A 21064-nucleotide genomic window follows, 5' to 3' on the forward strand; every position below is an offset into this window, starting at 1 on the left:
TCCTTAAGAAAGGCAACTCTTTCAGAAGTCAGTTGGGTTGGTAGATATTGAGTGAGCTCCAAGAGGAAAAGTTAGGCACCTTTCCCTTAAATAATTTATCTGAATTATGTGAGGAGTATAAAAAAATATGAAGCCCTTACCAGAGAAGGCTTCATACAACAGAAATGGTAGGATGTTTCCACGCTGATTGTGCAGAAAAGGACTTCACCAGCTTCACCCTCAGGGTAATAAATGTCTTTTCTGGAAACCCCAGGGGGCAGTCACCCATTGCTTGGCAAACCCCATCTGTCAAGCTCCATGATTTAGAAATTTCTTCCTTCTATTAAGCTATAGTCTAATTTGCTTTACTCTATGCTCACCCAAACTAGTTCTGCCCTCTAGAACATCACTGTCTAATAGAATTTCTGCAGTAATAGAAATAAATGTTCTATACCTGCACTGTCCAATATGATAACCACTAGCCACGTGTGAGTATCAAGCACTTGTGGTTAGTTTGACTGAGAACTGAAATTTTAATTTTATTTAGTTTAAATTTAAATCGTCAAATGTGGCTAGTGGTTGCCCTATTAGATGACGCAGCTCTAAAAACAAAGTAAAATAAATCTCCAAATATCTCTAAGAACTGTCGGGTAGAAGAGATACAAGGTCAGTTGTTTCCTTCCTCTGCTAAGTCTTTCAAGATAAATCCTCCATGTCCTAAATGTATGTTGCCCGGTTCCTAAACTCCACCCAGACTGCCCACCTTGTACTAGTGAGGCTCCAGTCTGCCTTCTTCCACATTGTGGGTCACTGTGTGCCTGGGATTTCTGGGGAAAGAGATTAAGGCAGGACGTGGCTCGGCCAGACCTGTGATGCTAACAGTCAGAAAGTCCGTTGTAGTTGAGGCGCTGCCATGAGTAGGTGTGTGGCTTCAGACCAGACTATTGGCCCCTTGGCACTCAGTGTCTGTTTATATAATGAGGAGGTTGAGCTGGATGATCTCCTAAATCCCTTTAGTTCTGATATTCTTTTCTTAATTCCTATAACTAAGAAGAATGAAAAAATTACAACTTGTTTTTCAAAAGTGCTTATTAAATGCCTGGAGCACTCACTAATCATGGCACTGGGTAATTTATGAAAATAACCCTTCCCTCCTGGAAAAAAAAAAAAAAAAAAACACAGATAATAAATCCAAAGAGAAGTGGGGAGAAGACTAAGCCCAAGTACAATATTCCTCTTTAATACAAGCTGAACGTTACCCATTTGCAAAACTAGCTTCATTTAGATTAATAACGTTAATTACCCACCCCTCCCCATGCACATTTTTTTTTAATGATTATAAATCACTTACCCACAAAATCTCATTTAACCTCTCAACCACCTATTAGGTAGGCAAATGAGGATTAACTTTAGTAAGACACCTTTTCTCCAAAGAACACAGGATACCACCTGAGAATTTGTAATAATACAAGCATCATTCCACCTTTGGCCTTTTAAATCATCTTCATAATAATTATAGCAAGGTAGGTGGGGCAGTTGGAAGAAACAAGAAAACCCATCTTCTATGGCTCTTGCATTAACAAGTACAGCTAGCACATCTTGAACATTTAGTATGTTCCAGATACTGTCCTAGATGCCTGTCCAAGGCCTTAGTTTCCTCACCCCACACCATTTATAAGAATAACCAAATAATAACAATAATAGACTCATTTATTGAATGCCAGGCTCTGTTTCAAGGACTTTCCATAATCCTGTGAGATTGATACTCTTAAATACCCAATGTTACACATAAGAAAACCAAGGCTCAGAGAGGTTAAGTGAGTTTTCACTGGTCACACAGCAGGTAAAGTGTGCAATCAGGACTCCAACCAGCCCTTTCAAGCCTCTGTTTTCCTGGTGTGTTCTACTGTCTACGTGGACTCCATCCATACTCCCAGCCCCCCTGAATCTGCTCCATGGTTTAAGAATCCTTCTCCACCCTTCACCAAGCATCATGCCAGAGGAGAAAGTTTATGCCTTCTGTTAAGGAGGTATAATTTCGATTTCCCCAAACAAGAGATTAAGTTTATGGCCTTGGCAGTTCTAGAGGAAATGGCCCATGGTCATGAATAATACAGGCTTTGTCTCAACAGCTCCAAATATCCAGCAGCTAAGTGAGCAATTCCGACTTCATACTGTTTCTAAATCTCCAGATGGTTGGCAGCTTTGATAGAGCTGAGCAGAACCCAGGCCTTGGTCATAAAAGCCTAAATCTGAATATTGAGTCTGTCACTCTTACTAGCTGTGTGACCTCAAGCAAGTTTCCACTGCTGTACAATGGGGATAGTCGCTGCTTTCTGGGATTATTGGAAGGATTGCGTGAAAATACACGTAAAGTGTCTGGTATGCAGGAGATGTCCAATAAATGCTTGTTCATTTCTCCACTCTCCCACCGCTTTGTAATTGTAAGGTTCTGCAACTTTGCTTCCGTAAAGCAGTCTGACCCCTGTATGTGTAGCAGTGATCATGTTACAGGAAAGAGGAAGCATTGCATCAGGCTGGGTGGAATGAGGCAATGCCAAGATGGTGCCCAGGAGTAAGATCAAGGTCGTGCTCTTCCAGAGAAGACTTTCTTCCGCATTTGAATCTTAAGTAATGTTACTGAGAAGCCTTAAAGTAACAGTGAGCAATCTGTCTTATGTACTCAAACCTCCTATTTGGGGTGACATGGAAGTTAATCAATGTTAGGGGAAAATCAATATGGCCTTATACGTGTAGAAAAATGATGTTTATTCTCCTCCTTTTTTTTTTTTTTTATGTGGAGTAATAACCCTGACCAGGCCAACAAAGTGTTGACTGGGAGAGGAAGTACTGTGACTTCCTTGAATGCACAAATCAGAATGATTTATAGTCATTGGGTTGATGGTTTATATAATAAACCTGTGGAAACTGCTAAGGCTCTTACAAGCAGGGAAATTTCTGTTACCTAGTATGGTGGAAGGAGAATTAGATCTTGGGAGTCGGACAGACCAGGACTTGATTCCCAACTCTTTTATTTCTTACTAAGTGACCTGGGGCAAGTCACTGAATTTTCTGAGCACTGGGGTTTCCTCACCTATAATCCCACCCACTGCTGTGGAGTTGATTCTGACTCATAGCAACCCCATAGGGTTTCCAAGGCTGTAAATCCCTGTGGAAGCAGACTGCCACGTCTTTCTCCCACAGAGCCCCTGGTAGTTTCAAACCGCAGAGCTTTCAGTTAGCAGACAATCACTTTAAGCACTGTGCCACCTGGGCTCCTTTAACCTGTAATACCCATTGCCATGAAGTTGATTCCAGCTCCTAGCGATCCTGTAGGACAGAGTAGAACTGCCTCATAGAATTTCCAAGGAGCGCCTGGTGGATTTGAACTGCCAACCTTATGGTTAGCAGCTATAGCACTTAACCACTATGCCACCAGGGTTTCCTCACCTATAATAGGTGAATAGTAATAGCACTGGCTTCCCAATGTTGTTGTGATCACCGAGTCTCTAACTTAAGTGTGCTTTAGAATCCTCCTGAGAGCTTGTTACACGCAGATCCTGGTCCCTACCCCTAGAGTTTTCTGCTTCAGTAGATCTGGGGTGTGGCTGAGAATCTGCATGTCTAACAAGTTTCCAGGTGGTGCTTTTGTGGCTGGTCCATGGGCCTTACTTTGAGAAACACTGGTTTTTAAACATCAGTAAGATGAAGTAGAGAAAGCACTGATCAGATAATAAGACCATCATAAACCTTAGTGAAGATGATGGTGATTGGTGATAATGATGATGACAATGATGATAACTGTGTCTTTGCACCCTTTTCTCATATGATTTATTATTTTTGTTATTATTATTAGGTGTGGGCAGAAGAAAAAGTTGGTGATCAACAATGGCAACGGCGCTGTGGAGGACAGAAAGCCAAGTGGACTCAACGGAGAAGCCAGCAAGTCTCAGGAAATGGTGCATTTGGTGAACAAGGAGCCATCAGAGACCCCAGACCAGTTCATGACAGCCGATGAGACACGGAACCTACAGAATGTGGACATGAAGATTGGAATGTAACACCTACCCCACTATCTTGGAAAGAAACAACCATCAGAGATATCACTATTACAAGGAGCTGGGACTGACACTTAACAGATGCAGTGTGCTACTGATTGTTCTATTTGGGATTTTTTTTTAGCATAAAATTTTCTACTCCTTTTTGGTTTTTGTGGGTTTTTTTTAAAGACAAGTCCAATTTATAAAATCAGCATTGCTTTCTGAAATGAGGGTCCATTTAAAAATTGGTATGAATTTGATGGTTCCAGTTCCCACCCAGAGGCCTCTCACCTCAATGGATGGCTTCTAACAAAAGCCACAAATACATCTTCCTGATCCCCAACCTTCCCCCCCACTCCACCTTCCGGGTAGCAGCTACCTGCTAAGAACATTCCCCAGGTCTAAGAGGGATTAGTCTCTGGGAAGAAATTTGAATGGGACCCTATTGCCCTTCCACTAGTCCAATCCTTGGGCATTGCTTTCCACTGGGTTGGGAGATTGGGATATACTGGTTTCACATCCCTTTCTATAGACCCCCTGGAAAATTTTCAGATGCTTCTGGGAGACACCCAAAGGGTGAAGCTATTTATCTGCAGTAAGCTATTTATCTGTGTTTTTGAAATATTAAACCCTGGAGGTCCTTTGATCAGTATGTTTTTTTTTTTAATTAGTTTGTCAGAGGCATAAAAGGGCTTAAGCTGATTCATAATAAACATCTGTACTTCTGCCACCTTAACTCTTTGTGCTGTGATCCTTCAGTTTCTAAGCCAGCAAGGTCTAGGGCCCCACAGCCAATCAAAGAGATATAAGCATGATCCTTCTTGAAAGTCTTCATCTTGGGGACCCTAGGCCCCCACTCAGGCTCGCTCAGCCAAATCTCACAGAAGATGAAGCAAGACAGCACTATTTTATTTCTGAGGCTGTCCAAAGACTTTCTGTCCCGCCCTAAAACCAGCATTGTGAGAGGAGGAGCTTAAGCCACTTTTGTGTTTTAATGGCCACCTGTTGCCTCCCCCAGAAGGGATTTGAAAAATCAAATTAAATTTGCGTGACCTACCATTTGTAGGGTCCCATTTCATAGAAGATGGCCTATTAGCCATGTCCAAGAATAATAACAAAAGTGCCTTTGGACCTCTTATAATAAAAGTAGAAGCCAATGGAAATGAAAGAGTGTAGTCGGTGGCAAGCGGATTGGCATGGGTGGGCGAGGTGGGGGGAGTGTAGGTCCTGTTCAAGTATTTGTATGGCTCTATTTATTTATTTATACTTACAAGCCAGTTGTCTCCACTCTCCCTGATGCAGTTGCTACTTAGGATACATGAAGTACCTGAAGAATCCCTCAGAACGTTACAGGGCTTCCCACAATTGGAATCTTATCACCAGATAGACAGCTTTATGGCGAAACAAGAGAATAAAAGCTTTATGTTCTGACCTCATATTTTCTCCCATTTGGTAAGTCCTTTGTAGTCTTCACGCATCAGTCAACAGACTCCATTGGTTCTGGAGATTATGGAGGTTGAATCTATAAAGAAAGTGTTCTGATAAAACTGAACCTTCTTCTTTAGGCCGCCACCTGTTGCCTAAACTGATTCGATTAACTGATAGTTGTTTCTCAGACCAGAAAAGAAAAAAAGGAAGAGAAGGAGAAGAAGAAGAAAAAGCTACCCCTAACTTAGGGCAGGGCTTATACAAAGAGTTGATTCTGAAAGACACAATCTAAAGAAGAGCTGCTCCCTTTCTGCCTTCTCCCAACATCTGCTCTCCCCTATCTCCTCTCTAACCTACTCCACTGGCTTTGAAAAAACTCCTATCTGTTCCTCTGTGAACATTAGTGACCAATTTCATAATCATCTGTCTAGCTCTTTCTTATTTTGTTTCCCAGGCTGAATGAAAAGAAAACAGACATCAGGTCCCTCTGATTCTTAAATTGTGTTACTACTATTAGTGTTAAAACTCTCCCCCTCCCCAGCTTTCCAAGAGCTTTACTGGGTCTTTGGCAGACCAGATAGGCTCACTCTGGCTCGTAGGTCCAGATACAACACGCTGCTCTAGGACCAGGTTCAGGAGGGTTGCATGAGGCTTTTCTACCTGTCCCCTAAATTCTCTCTGGGGCCGTGGATATATAAGTCTCACAAATAGGGATGCTTTTCCACCCCTTCCAGGCATCCCCCAAGAAATAGATTAAGATAGGAGATTATTTTCGGTTTTATTTTTAAATTGAATGTGATCTTTCTTTTTGTTGTTATTGTTATCTTTTACTTGGATATACTTTTGTGTTTACAGGATAGGAATAAGGGAGGGGGAGAGCTTCTGACCCTCTAGTGGAGAACTGCCCAAGTCTTTGCAATACCCCAGCAATATTCCATGAAGTTCAGGGAATTTAGTGTATTCTCACCCATGTAACATAATGGCATAGCTATGGAAGCACAGCTTGACTATATGTCATTCCTACCAGTGACTTGCCAGGTAACCTGGGCTTAGGCATTAATCAGTAGTCAGGTGCTGTTGCGTCAACTCTGATTCATCGTGATCCCATGTGTGTCAAAGTAGAACTATGCTCCATAGGGTTTTCAAAGGCCTTTTTCCAAAGCACCTCTAACCAAAAAACCAAACCTGATTCCAACTCATAGCGACCCTATAGGACAGAGTAGAACTGACTCAAAGGGTTTCCGAGGGACACCTGGTAGGTTCAAACGGCCAGACCTCCTGGTTAGCAGTCATATCTCTTAACCGCTACGCCACCAGGCTTTCCAAGGCACCTCTAGGTAGACTCAAACCTACAACATTTTGGTTAGGAGCCAAACAAGTTATCCAACCATTTATACCACCTGGGCCTTGTTTGTAAAAGTAAGGGTTCAGCATTTAACTGTTTTGCAAAGCAACCTGAGAGCTTAAGATGTAATTTTTTCTGCAATTATAAATAATTTCTGACTCCTGAGGACGTTCCTTAAATAAGCATTGGGTGAAAAATCAAGCGGAACAAAGGACACCTTTGTGTCCGTTCCATATTTTCAGCCTGGCAGAATGGGTTTCTCCAGCAGAAACTTACAAAAAAGTTTTTATGTTGAGCTCCATAACACCAAAAATTGATTCTGTAGCCAAGGTTCATCCAGTATATTGAAACAGAGGACTGGAAGAGAAGAAGCCCCCATGTTCTCTGGAAGAGTAAAATGTACTTAAGAATAGAAATAACATGGTCCATTCACCTTTGTGTCATAGGAAGGTCTTTTTGCAAATCACTTGTGTTGACTTTTAAAAGAATAGCTTATAGTTTATGCATGTACAATGACCACTGTTACTTTGCCTTTTTATACCACACCCTCTGATTTTTGTATATTTATTGATTGACTAGTAACAATGAAGAAAGCATAATATGTATACTGCCAGGTTGAACGCACTTATTGGAAAATATTAAAAGGTTAATGGAAATGGATTGATGAGTCTCTAATTTAAGGGAGATGGCAGACTGGGAAGGGCAGAGCTGTGATTATCTGACTTTCTGTGTAATTTAGAAGCATGAGGTCAAAGTTTTCTGAAATGACTGAAGCCTTACACTCATTTTTTTTTCTGACAGGAAAAATTACATGGGTTTACATCACTTGAAAGTCTTTCTTTGGAGAAAATTTGATTTTTCATAGGCGGTTTGTGCTCCACATTTTTCAAACTAAGTGAGATACCAGAAAGTGTTAGTTTCTTAAAATCAGGAGCTAGGTAGCTGAACTACTTGAATGAACATACTCACCTCCATTCTTTCATGCAAGCCCTCTAAAAAGACAGTAAAAGAGATATTCCAAAAAGGCATAAATGAATGGGATCGAAGGGAATGGAAGAAGTGACATAACAACGACATTGTGAAACTGGAACGTGATGGTTAATTGGTAATTGATTAAGCAAATTTGGAAAAGCTGAATCCTAAGCCAGCAGTTGGGACAATTAAGAAGCAACCAGATTTATGGGGCAGAACATCCAAAGGCTCAGGAATTGGCAGGATGAGCTACCTCTGGAAGTGGAATTAAACACACACACACACACACACACACACACACACACTGCTGTTGAGTCCATTCCAACTCACAATGGCCCTGTAAGATGGAGTAGAACTACCCCATGGGGTTTCCAAGCCTGTAGACCTTTACAAAAGCAGACTGCCACGTCTTTCTCCCATGGAATGGGTGGTTGTTCAAACCACTGACCCTTTGGTTAGAAGCCGAGCGCTTAACCACTGTGCCAAAATTAGAAGAATGGGTTGAAAGGTCTGTTTAAGAAGCAGTTAGAACCCTAGACCTCCTCCCACACTCTACATAGCTAGGTGACTATCCTTTCCCAGCCTTGGCAAAGGATTGGAAGTTTATTCTCTGGAGAGAGTGAAACAGGGAACCTGTAGTTGGCCATAAGATACACACAGTTAACAGTATAAATACAAGACTGAAAAAGTGAAATTTTACATAAGGAATGTTGAAACCCCCTAGATTTTCTCCCCAGGCTAGCTTCCAGAATGCTGGCAGCCAAGCATATGTCCTCCAGACATAAGTTCAGTCTTTCTGTGGAATCTGAGAAGCATGAGAGAAAACCCTAAAGGTACTGTATTAATTTCCTGTGTTAGTTGCCCTAACAAAGTACCACAAACTGAGTGACTTAAAACAACAGAAATCTATTGTCTCATGGACAGGAGCCTAGGTGTCTGAGATCAAGGTGTGGGCAGGGCCATGTTCCCTCTGAAGGCTCTAGGAGAAGAACCTCCCTTGCCTTTTCCTTGCTTCTGGTGGTTCCTGGCAATCCTTGGCGTTTCTTGGCTGGTAGCTGCATCACTCTAGTCTCCGACTTCATCTTCACATGGCCATCTTCACCCTGAGTCTGTGTCTCTGCTTCTTTTTTATAAGGACACCAGTCATATTTGATTATAGTCTACCTTACTTCAGTGTGACCTCATCTTAACTAATCATATCTGCTAAGACCTTATTTCCAAACAAAGTCACACTCTTACATATTGGACGTTAGAACTTCAGCATATCTTTTTGTGAGACATGATTCAAACCATAACAGATACTAACATGGTAGTTCCCCAAAGAAATGGCAAATCAAGATTCAGTGAAGGTTACATCTCAAGTCCCACCGTGCACACAGAGCTCTTAGCTTTCTGTGGCTCACTCTCAAACATGAATGGCAGCCAAGGAGCACCAGACATTTGATGAAACTATCTGATTTTAAAGACAGGGACTAAAATAATCAGAAAAAAGCAACTTGGAAGAGAGGCTATTCAGGGAGATGAAAATTTTTTTTAAAGTGATCACTCATAGCATCGGTGAGATAAGAGGAAACTGTGTTTATGAAGCAAGAATACAATGCTAGGATAAAAAAGAACATGCAGAGAACACATGAAAAAGGGTGCTCTTTAAAATTTAAAGAGGAAAGCATAAAGTAAAAAATAAACTCAATAGAAAGCTTGAAGGATAAAGTTGAAGGAATATCCCAGAAAATAAAGACAAATCAAAATGGAGGGGAAAAGAGAAAAAATGTAGAGAACCAGATAGGAAACCAAACATACAAATAATAGGAGTCACAGAAAGAGAAAATGGAAAGCAAGAAGTCATCTAAGAAACAAATCAAGAAAATTTCCCAGGGCTGAAGAACACAGATATCTAGAGTAAAAGAACCAAGAGAATGCTTAGCACAGTGAATTAAAACAGACCCACACTAAGGCGTTTTATCTTAACAATTCATAATATAAACCTATAAACGTCTAAAGAGGAAAAATGGGTATCATATATTGAATCAAGAATCAGAACAGAATTGAACTTCTCAACAGCCATGTTGGAAGATAGAAGACCATGAAACAGTACCTTCAAAATCCTGAGTTCAGGAGGAAGAAGGGGGGAAGAATAGGTGGTGCTCAGGGCACTTTTAGGGCACAAAACTGTTTTGTATGATATTGTAATGGTGGACACATGACATTATGCATTTGTCGAAACCTACAGGACTATACAACACAAGGAGTGAACCCTTATGTAAAGTATGGACTTTAGTTAATGATAATGTATCAATACTGTTCATCAATTGTAATAAATGTACTATGTAAATGTAAGATGTTAAGAATAGGAGAAACAGTAAACAGGGTGAAGAGGGAGTATATGGAAACTCTGTACTTTCTGAAAATTCTTTCTGTAAACCTAAAACTGCTCTAAGAAATAAGGTCTATTTTAAAAACAATAACAATATTTAAAAATTCAGAGGGAAATGTTTCCAAGCTAGAGCTCTAATTTTAGCTAAACCACAAGTTAAATGTAAGGGTAGACTGAAGATATTTCAGATATGCATGGTCTCAAAACCTATTCACCTGTTCTCAGGCAACTCCTGAAGGATGTGCTCCAACAAATAAAATAAAAAAAAGGGAATTACCAAGAAAGAGGAAGACATGAGAGTCATGAAACAAAATAAAGGGAATTCCTAAAATAATGATAAAGGGAAATCCCAAGATGACAACTGTATGGCAAGTCTAGGGAACAATTGGTCCGGATTGAAGTAGTGACTAATAATTCAAATAAATGTTTTAGCTTTGTTGACTTCTAATTTAAAATAAAATTACTTTTTAGTTATATCAGCTAACTACTGATACATTAAAAATTATCCTGAAACTTAGTAGCTTAAAACAACAAACATTTATTATTTCACATGAGTCCACAGGTTGGCCAGGCACTTCTGCTGATGTGAGCAGGGCTAGGCTGATCATGGATGGACTCATTCATGTGCCTGTGGTCAGCAGACAGTTCAGCCAGAAACTAGCTGATATACGATAGCTTCATCTGAGATGGCCTGGGTAACTGGGACCTCTTTCTATGTATCATTCACATGTCCCCAGCTGTCTAGTCCAGCCCTGGTAGAGTTCCAAGTGAGAACAAATGCACACGGGGCTTCTTGAGGTGTAGATCCAGAAGTTGCATACCATCATTCCATCATGTTCTATTGGCCAAAGCAAGTCTAAAGACTAGCTCAGGTGTAAGGGAAGAGAAATAATTCCACCTCTTGATGGAGGAACACTGGTGGGAGAAACACTGGAAATAATCTGGATACACAGAAGCCAATCATTGAAGGGATTAATGCAATAAATTTATAAGAGACGTGTTGAAAGATTCTTGCGCTCAGAGGTGCCTCTCATGTTATGCTTAAGCGGTACCATTTTGGCCGTGTTGGCAATAGCATTAATTTAGACAACCATAAACAACTTCATAGATGTTATGTTTATTTGAAAAGGAAGGAACAGAGTCATTTATATTTCCAAGCTTAAATATATGCTTGGGAGATTGCATGAGATGGTAGAAAGAGCATGAGATTTGGAACCAGACAAACCTGGATTTCAGTCCTGACTCTACCGTTTACTTAACTGTGCAACCTTGGTCACATAGCTACTTTGAGTGTCGGTTTTCTTATCTGTGAAAGAGGGGCAATAAAATCCTCATGAGGTTGCTATGAGGATTTAATGAGTTATTAAGTACATGGCAATGCCTGATATATATTAACCAGTTGCATTCATGTCACCAGCAACTCATGGCAATCTATGTGTGTCACAGTAGAACAGAGCTCCATAGGGTTTACAATGGCTGATTTTTCAGAAGTAGATTGTCAGGTCTTTCTTCTAAGGTCCAAGTCCATCCTCTGAGTTCAAGTCCAACTCCTGGTTAGCTGCTGAGTGTGTTAACTGTTTATACCACCTAGTATAAACAGTTTATACCACCTCATATAAATCAAAAATATTAATTCCTGCCTGCTATCTTTCACATATACAGAGTAAGTACTTTACTTCCCCCTTCACCATCCCTTCCAGTTTCCTGAACTTACATTTCCTAACCAGCTTAAGTGTGTATTGTTATTAACTTAGGGTGACATGAACCACAATATTTCAGAATCCAAAGCTTCTTATGAGAGAAGCCTTTTGTTTTAAGGGTCTTTGCTTCAAAGCAAGGCTAAAGAGTAAGGGTCCAGAAAACAGATTAGCTGGCATCCTTTGGTAAATCTTGGCCATCCAAACTGTGCATGCAGCTCGACCAAGGTTGGGGATTCACCAGTGGTTTTGATCACCATCTCCAGAAAATTGTCCCATCACACCCCATCCAGATAAGGCTTGTTTTCCCCTTCTTGATGCTACCTCTTGACCTTGTCCATGTGTCATTGATGTAGGGCTTACTCTGCAGTTTTATTCATTTGCCCATGGGGTCTGTCTCTTCCACTAGAAGGGTCTGTTTCTTCCTCTTGGGGGCAAGGTCTGGCGTTGTCTCTCCAATGCCCACATAGGGCCCAGCTCAATAATGGCCTCAAAAGCTACCAGCTACTGAGCACTTACTGGTGCCAGGAACCTTCCTTATGCCCTATGAGGAGGGTATTCTTATCCAATTTTTAACAGATGAGGCACCTGGGGGTGTAGAGACATTAATTATGACCCTTAAACCATACAGGTAGTTAGTGGTAGAACCTGGAACGGAGCTCAGCTCTGTCCAAAGTCTCTGGCCTTCTGTACTTTATTGCCTATTGTCACAAGTTTGAAGAATTAAATTTGTTGAGGTTAAGGGATTATCTATAAACGCTGCAAACCAGATCATCATACCTGAGCTATCTGTGTCTGGTGGGGCCCTTTGGCCTTTTGGGTGTTCCAGAAAACACTGAAAGAGTTTGGGGATGACTAAGTGAAGGTACCATTTAGACCATATGGGCAATAGAATTAATTTAAAAAAAAAAAAAAAAAAAAACAAATCCGTTGCCATCGAGTCAATTCCAACTCACAGCAACACTATAGAACAGAATAGAACTGCCGCACAGGGCTTTGAAGGCTGTAATCTTTATGGGAACAGACTGCCACATCTCTCTTCCATGGAACAGCTAGTGGGTTTGAACTCCACCCACCTTTTAGTGCGCAGCCAAGTGCTTTAACACTGCACCATCAGGGCTCTGCAGAATTAATTTAGGAAACCAGAAACAACCTCATACATGTTGTGTTTGCTGGAAGAGGAAGAAGTAGACATATGTGTAAATATGATTTTTGCATGCTGCCACTGGCAAAGGGTCAGGGCAACAGGACGTCTGGCTGATCCATTCTTCTCTCACAATAAACAGCAGCCCCAGCCTCAAGTCCCCTTCCTTGCCTCTGTTGAAATCGTGTCTGCAACACCAGTATTTTGCCCGTCAGGGCTCCCATACTGTCTCCACAATCCCACCCCCTTAGGCTTCCAGACTGTTTGCCTCATGATGTGGTGACTACTGTTTTCCAGAAGTCAAATCCAAACCACTTCCTCCTTGTTTACTCCCTAAAGAAGAATGGCAAAAACCTCAAGAAAGGCAACTAAAGTTTAGCCAGAAGAGTGGTCTTTAAACTAAGACTCTGAATTCAAATTCCACTATGGCCACCTACTACCTGTATGACCTTATAAAAGTTATGTAATGGTTCTGTGCCTCAGTTTCCTCATCTGTAAAATGGGGATAATAATTTCTACCAGAAAGACTGCTGAGGGCCTAAACAAGATTAAAAAAATAGATAGTGTTTATAAAATGCGTAGAACATAGCTTATAGACACAGTTTTCCCTCCCTTGTTCTTGCCATCTTCAATGCTTTTCTGGTTTGAGTACATAGCAGGGGCCTAGATAGAATATGTACCATGGTTCAGGGCAAGTCAGAGGCATTCCAAGAATTTCTGAGCCCCTCTCACACCCTTTCAAGAGCCGGGGTCCTAAAAACCTACCCCTTCCTGTCCCAAGATTTCCAGATAGCCATCAATAAGGAAAAGAGCTTCCCTCTCTTGTTCTCTGGAGAAAGGTAGAATAGGCAGGCCTGTTATTGCCAACTCCCTACTACACAAAGGTCCTTCCAGAGCCAAGTGGCTCCTGGATGTAGGGAGAAAGGAAAGAGGGTTCAAAATCCACAGGCCTGACTCCAGAGATCCTCAGCTGACACAAACTTATTCCAGCAGAAGTGGAAAGACAGGTTTTCAGCAATAAAGGTTTAAGAGCAATCCAAACTTCAGGCTAGGTTACTGGAGTTCAGTAAGAGCTTCACTTTTTATCTTCTCCTTCTCCCAGGATTCTCTAAATCTCACTAAGAGACAAAGAAAGAAACATTAGGAAAAAGCTGTCAGGAGGGTTAGAAGAATAGAGTTAGAGGAATGCAAAGATGAGCAAGACTTAAACAATTATTCTAAAAAGATAAAATTAGTCATTATTTATTGAGATTCTCCTATGCAGACAGCAGGAATAAAAACCATAAATCTGCTGCCGTTGAGTAGATTCCTACTCATGGCCACCCTCTAGGACAGAGTAGAACTACCCTATACAGCTTCCAAGGAGTGGCTGGTGGATTCGGACTGCCAACCTTTTGATTAGCAGCCAAACTCTTAACCACTGAGCCACCAGGGCTGCATAGAAATCCTAATAGTTATAAAATCATCTAACAAAAGTCATAATAAGGACAATGCCTCTTCTCTAATTCGGAGTGAGATTTAGTGGCTGCATTTCTAGGACAGGCTGTGCTCAGCCTCCCTTCCCTCCCACCTTCTTTATGCTTTATACCTCTGAAGTCACTTTGATTGGGCTCTGAGGCAAAGCAGCTTCAGAAACACTAAGTCTGGCTGGGCTGAAGTCAGCGCAATAGTAGGCTCTCTCTTGGCGGAGTACCAGACTGGGACCTCATCCCCTGATTGAGATCGCTTTCTCCTTGAACAAAATTTAGAGCTCTGCGTAGAACTAAATAAGAAAAGACCTATCGGTTCATCTGGCAAATCAAGGTTCATATCCTTTCCGGAAACCAATGTTTTCTATTACTTGCAACTAACCTGAAGGCTTCTCTGCTTGATTGATTGATAATGGGCCCCCTAGTGGATGTTTCAGAACATCCCATTGGTCCTGCTGCCTGCCTTCAGTCCTTGAATGCTAGAGATAAGACCAGGAAGAAGAGGGTGAACGTGGGTATCCTTGCACTAAAGGCTTAGTGTGGAGTGAAAGTGGAACTGGGTTGTCCGTCTGGTGTGACAAAGGGTCAGAGTACAACTGATGGTTCATATTTTCTTTCTAGTCAATATCTTGTGTGAGAAGGATTCAAAGATCATGAGGAGAAGGAAACATTAATTAGTTGTCATTCAATCATAATTTATTGAATACCTACTGTGTGCCAGGCGCTGTGTTAAGTGGTTAGGCTACACGCCTTTGTCTGAGGGGACAGACAGCTGCAGAGGGGTATGTCCTGTGAGGGAGGGATTAAAGGCGGCTGTTTATTTGAGAGGGCTAACATTGGCTTACCTAACAGGCACTGCTTTAAATATGTTCTCTGTATTAACTCAATTAAATGTTTACTCTTGCCATTCCCCAGGTTCCTCATCTATAAAATGGGCATAATAATAGAACACAGCTATGAGTTGGAACCAACTTGACGGTACCTAACAATAATAACAGCAGGTTATGGAGTTATTATCTGAACTAAATGAGTTAATTTTTAGAAAGGCTTTAGAACGGTACATGATCCAGAGTACTATGGAAGTGTGCACTAAAATAAGAAAAACGAGGGTGCCTCACCACAACCTTGTGAAATGAAGTACCATTATTATTTTCATTTTACAGATGGAAAAACTAAGGCACAGGGAACTAAGTAACTTGCCCTCAAGTCACTGAGCTAGCAAATGGCAGAACCAGGATGTCAACATGGGCAGCCCAACATCAAAACCCACTCTGTTAACTCCTAGGCCATACTTTTGCTTGAACATGTTGTTGTTAGCTGCCATTGAGTCAGCCCCTGAGTCATGGTGACCATGCACAACAGAACAAAACTCTGCCCGGTCCTGTGCCATCCCCATGATCAATTGCAGATTAAACCATTGTGATCTATAGGGTTTTCACTGGCCTATTTTCAGAGAACATACTGATCCTTTCAACAGGAACGATTTCAAGAAAATCACTTTTAACAGGAATGATTTTCATTACGGTTTCTAAAGGAAGCTGGCATCAGCCTTGATGAGCTATTAAATGAATTTTGAAGTCATCTGGGATGCTCAAACATTTTTGGATTTTTTAGCCTCTTCTAAATGAAACACAGATTACTTGTTCATTTGGTGTTTTGGGAAAAGTCTGATTCTCCGCCAAAATTTTTGGCTCTCAGTTTTAGTTTTGGAATTATTCTTTTGGCTAATGAACTTGGTAAAAGAATCGAGTGTTACTTAAAGAAGATTTTGGCTTATTTGCTGTCTCTTATTGCTCCTTGAAAAGAATTCGACACTAATAATTTAAAAACAATGGCCTTCATTTCTATAGAAAGATAGACAACTAAATATCTGTTTTCTGGAAAAGTCTTTATACTTAGAAAATTGAGGTAGGAAACGTTTTCTGTTCCCAAACATATCCTCTAAGCTTGTTGACCAGTACGTAAATGAGTTAATTTTCAAAAAATATCAGTATGACTGGATGAACTCCCCAGCCTCCAGAGTTTAGAGACAATTGATGGTGCAGTGGTAAATCACTCAGCTGCTAATCTAAAGGTCATTGGTTCAAACCCACCAGCCATTGGGCAGAAGAAAGATGTGGCAGTCTGCTCCCATAAAGATTATAGCCTTGGGAGCCTATGAGGCAGTTCTACTCTGTCCGAGAGGGTCGCTGTGAGTCGGAGTCAATGCAACGGCAGTGAGGTTTTGGTGGGTCTGATGAATTACCTCAGAGGCAAGGCAAGAGTGAATGCTCTTTTAGCATAATAAGCCCAGGGTATTAATTCTGTTAGGAAGAGCATCAAGATTAGTGAGAGAAATTGTATTTGTCATATAGATCAGAGCAGAGAATTTCTGAAAGAAATTATTCCTGGCAGTGATGAGGTATGTTTGATTTCAGGTAATCCAGCCCAAGCCAAGCCACTACGCAGGGTTGCAATCTCCCCACCATGTTTCTCTTCCCATCGTTCCAGGTCCCAGAGACAAGCGCTCACCCTTGGGAATTCAGAGGACACTGAAACAGAACCCACCCTCTTCTCTGGGAAATGACTCTAACTTGAGGAGGAGAAAAGCAAGAGACATTCAACATTGAAGGTGGGGAAATTTGAGCCCTCCAGAAAGAGCTGCAATAGTCCCATATTTGATTATTTCTGTGGGAAGGGATGGTGGCTACTAGGAGAAAAGAAGGTTTGTGGGGACACTCAAGATGAATGCAATTAAAGAAAGAGATTAAGGGCAGGAATTAGAAGGAGATGAACTTTTCTTGGAACAGTGCTACTCACACTTGCCCAATCCAGAGGGAAACATTATATACACACACACATGTGCAAATACACAAACATGTAAACACACACAAGCATGCAAGCACATACACTGAGGTACATGCACACACACACACACACACACACACACACACACCAGCTCTTATGGTTTGGGGATAAGGAAGCTGGATCAGGTCCACCATGCCTGATCCTCCTTCCCCCAATCCACCCTTACTATTATGTAAGGCCGTCAAACCACCAGTAGCTAGAAATATAACCTTCTTGCTAAGCTTCATCTTTCCTGCAGTGTCCTCTGCACCTAGAAGAGTGCCTGGCATATTGTAGGTGCTCAATTATGTATACTGAATAAATGCTCGAATAAATAATACCAAGAGATGCATCCTGAGTAGCAGAAAAAGAGTACCATAACTACAGGGTACATTTTGAGGGCTCATCCAGGGCATTTGAATGGAGCATGATGTCTAGTTACTTCTGAACCAAGTCCAAACCTAGAATGAAGCTGAGAATATATTCCCCAGAATGTCACCAAGTTGTCCAAGTGGACCTAGCTAGAGGAGCAGTGGTGTATACAAGAGTGTGTAAAAGTGGTATATACATACATATGAGGTTGATTGGATCCAAATAGATAAAAGCCAGCAAAGATTTTAAGAATTGTACTGCCAAAGAGACCATGGATCTCGACTAAAAATTCTGTAGCTGTTAAATTCTCAAAATGAACGCAAGCCACCAACTGGTTGTGAGCTGAGATGACATTTAACTGAGCATGTGTGGACCATTCTAAAACTCTCTTCCCTCTGGCATGGCAATCAGCCTATTTACCATAGAGGCTGTTTCATCCTCTAGGGTCCTTAAGTGACTTCAATGGGCAGAACCCCTCTGTAGACCTGCAGTAGAACTATCATGTGAGCAAATGATAAACTAATTTTGTTGGGGTTATTGAGATTTGAGAGTTGTCACTATAGGAGAACTCAGCCCATCCTGACTGATACAATTAAGAATGGTGATATAAGACAAACATAAGTCACTCTTCCTTCCCTCATCCTTACAATCATTGATAATCAATTGGGATGCTTTTCTAGTGAGCCCAGATAGTGTCTGAGAAACTTCCTCACTCTCACTTAATCACAGTTGACACTCCTAATTTAGAAATGTTTTAGGAAAGAGAATTATCTATGCCAACTAGCTAGGCCAGCTATTACAGGTATGCCTAGCGGAGTCAGGTACCCTTTGAGATCCCCTCTTCACCAAACATGAGTTTCATGATTCCTGGTGGCAGTTAAGGAGGTAATGCATTACTTTATTGAATGACAAGCATGGCCACTCTCTTTCAAATACCCTAAAATCTCCTGCATGATTGGACTTCAAGATAAGACATCAAGGGGTGTTATACTCAGCACAGAGGTTCGAAAACACAAGAATATGATAATGAAGCAATATACTTCTTTCCTAGACATGTAGCTTTCCTTTTTGAATCTCAATTTCCTTATCCATAAAATAGGGTTGGTAATAGCCCTTATCTCACAGGGTTGTTGTGAGAACTGAATGACCTAAGGTACATAAGAGCTTGGCACATAGTAGACATGTGGTGAATGGAAGCTTTAGCAGATGTTTTTGGTGTTCTGCTCAATCCCCTCCTTGGGTTGATGCACCCATCCTCAACTGTTGGATCTATGGCTAACAGCCCATAACTGATCTCCTTCTCCAGAGATTATGCCTTTCTCCCACGAGTGACCCACAGCCAATGATTGATTGACATGAGTCCTCCAAGGCAAGTCCTCTTACCTCAAGGGGGACAACTCAAAGTTAGAATTTCCCTAAAACTATGTTCTTGCTCAGCTTTTCTTCTTCTCTATCCTGTTTTCTTCAAGACCTTATGGGGTTCCCTAAAAGTATTCCTTCAAAAAACCACATGAACCTAAATCCTGTCTCAGGCTCTGTTTCTAAGAATCCCCATCTAAGACAATAAACCCACTGCTGTTGAGTCGATTCTGACTCATAGCAACCCTACAGCTACTATTAATAATAAATAGCAGGCTCCTAAGATGGCACTGGAAACCCGGTGGCAATAGAGGTTAAGAGCTGTGGCTGCTAACCAAAAGGTCAGCAGTTCGAGTCCACCAGGTGCTCCTTGGAAATCCTATGAGGCAGTTCTACTCTGTCCTATAGGGTTGCTATGAGTCAGAATCAACTCAACGGCAATGAGTTTTTTTTTTTTAAGAAAGCAGTAGTGCCCTGAGGCTACTGAAAACCAAGAAGGGACATCATTTGGGGATGATTCTAATATAGCAATGGGTAAGATCCCTAAACCAAAAAGCTAGACGAAGTTTTTCACAAGTTGTGTTCTTGGAACTGTTGAGTGAGAAACCTAACTTCATTTGTGAATGAAGACAGGGCAAAAGAGAAAGGGATGATGGGAAGGGAAGATACTGGAAATAGACCTACCCAAGGAGCTCTGGAGGGTCCTAGTGGGCTGAGCACATTCCACAGAACCAGCCTTTCTCGTGATATCTGTCCCTGGTACATAAAATGCTGTGAGCTGGGGACTCCCCGAGGGGAATTCTCAAGTGAAGAAAAGAATTGCTTCATGTCTGGATGTTCTGTTGCCTGTTGGAAGGGACAGCTAGGCTCCCATCCCAGTAAGAGGCCACTTTGGCCAGGCTGAGATTCACTTCTTTTCCCTGAAGAAATCAGTGCCTTTCCTCACTGCCAAACATCAGGTCCTTGGCAAAAAACAGAAGAAAGTATAGCGGGGCACCTGGAACATTAACTAGCATAAGCACGTGATGCCCAAGGAGTTTCTCTAGGATTAAAGAAGTGGTCACCCCAGGCTAGGTCAGGGGAGGTCATGGTGTATTAACACAGCTCGGATTCTCAGGGGGTCAGCTGAGCTCTGAGTAACATGCTGGGGCCCACGTGGTACAATTGGGAAAAAAGTCCAAACTGGGGGAGAAGAGGCCTGCCTTCTTCCAGCTTAGTCACAAGGAACTTGTCACTGATAATGCTAAGGATAATAATAGTGATGATGATGGTGGTGATGATAGCCACCACTGACTGAGCCCTTGCTGTGTGCCAAGTACTTTGTTAACTACTTTGTAGATGGTCTCTTGTCAAATCTCCTATATCATAGGCACTATTAGTCCTATTCGATAGATGAGGAAATTGAGGCTATGTAAATAATCCAATGGCCCATAGCCGGGAAAAGGACAGAACCAGGATTAACTTTGGTTTGCCACTGTTTTACCTCTAATTCATTTTATATGAGGATATCAGTTGACTTGGATAGGCTTCAGACACGAGGGTGTGGATGGTTTGGTTGTAGAATTCTCCCCTTCAACTCCTAGCCAACGTGCCTCGTGTACAGCCACCACCTATCTGTCACTGGAGGCTCGTGTGTTGCTATGAAGCTGAACAGGTTCCAGTGGAGCTTCCAGACTAAGACGGAATAAAAAGAAAGGCCTGGAGATCTACTTCCAAAGATCAGCCAGTGAAAACCCTGTGGATCACAATGGTTCAGTCCACAACCAATCTTAAGGATGGTGCAGGACTGGGCCTTGTTTTGTTCCATTGTGCATTAGGTTGCCATGAATCGGAGCCAGATTAATGGTGGCTAACAATAACAACTAGAACACAACAAGCTTCAGATAACCTCCTTCTTGGATCCTTCCTTCTAGTCTTATAATTTGGAATAATAGTTGTCCTCTTCAATAAACTGAGAGGAAAATTTAGGATCAGGAGAGTAAGCAACTGGAGAAGGGAGGCTGCTCCAACTGAACTTTTCATTCAAAAGGCTATTTGAAAATTCCATGGCTTCTCCCAT

General features: G+C 41.6%; 1 protein-coding gene across 13 annotated transcripts in view; it reads left to right on the forward strand.

Annotated features, from left to right (window-relative positions):
* CD44 (CD44 molecule (Indian blood group)) overlaps positions 1-7452 on the forward strand; it is a 97776-nt gene extending 90324 nt beyond the window's left edge. For all 13 annotated transcript variants that reach the window (XM_049889396.1, XM_049889397.1, XM_049889398.1 and 10 more), the window contains one exon: positions 3836-7452. In XM_049889396.1, coding sequence (XP_049745353.1) covers positions 3836-4040 — 205 coding nt within the window. In that variant the 3' untranslated portion in view covers positions 4041-7452. The remainder of the gene's footprint in view (positions 1-3835) is intronic.
* Positions 7453-21064: the final 13612 nt, after the last annotated feature.

The sequence above is a fragment of the Elephas maximus genome, chromosome 7 (genome assembly GCF_024166365.1).
Source record: "Elephas maximus indicus isolate mEleMax1 chromosome 7, mEleMax1 primary haplotype, whole genome shotgun sequence".
NCBI lineage: Eukaryota > Metazoa > Chordata > Mammalia > Proboscidea > Elephantidae > Elephas > Elephas maximus.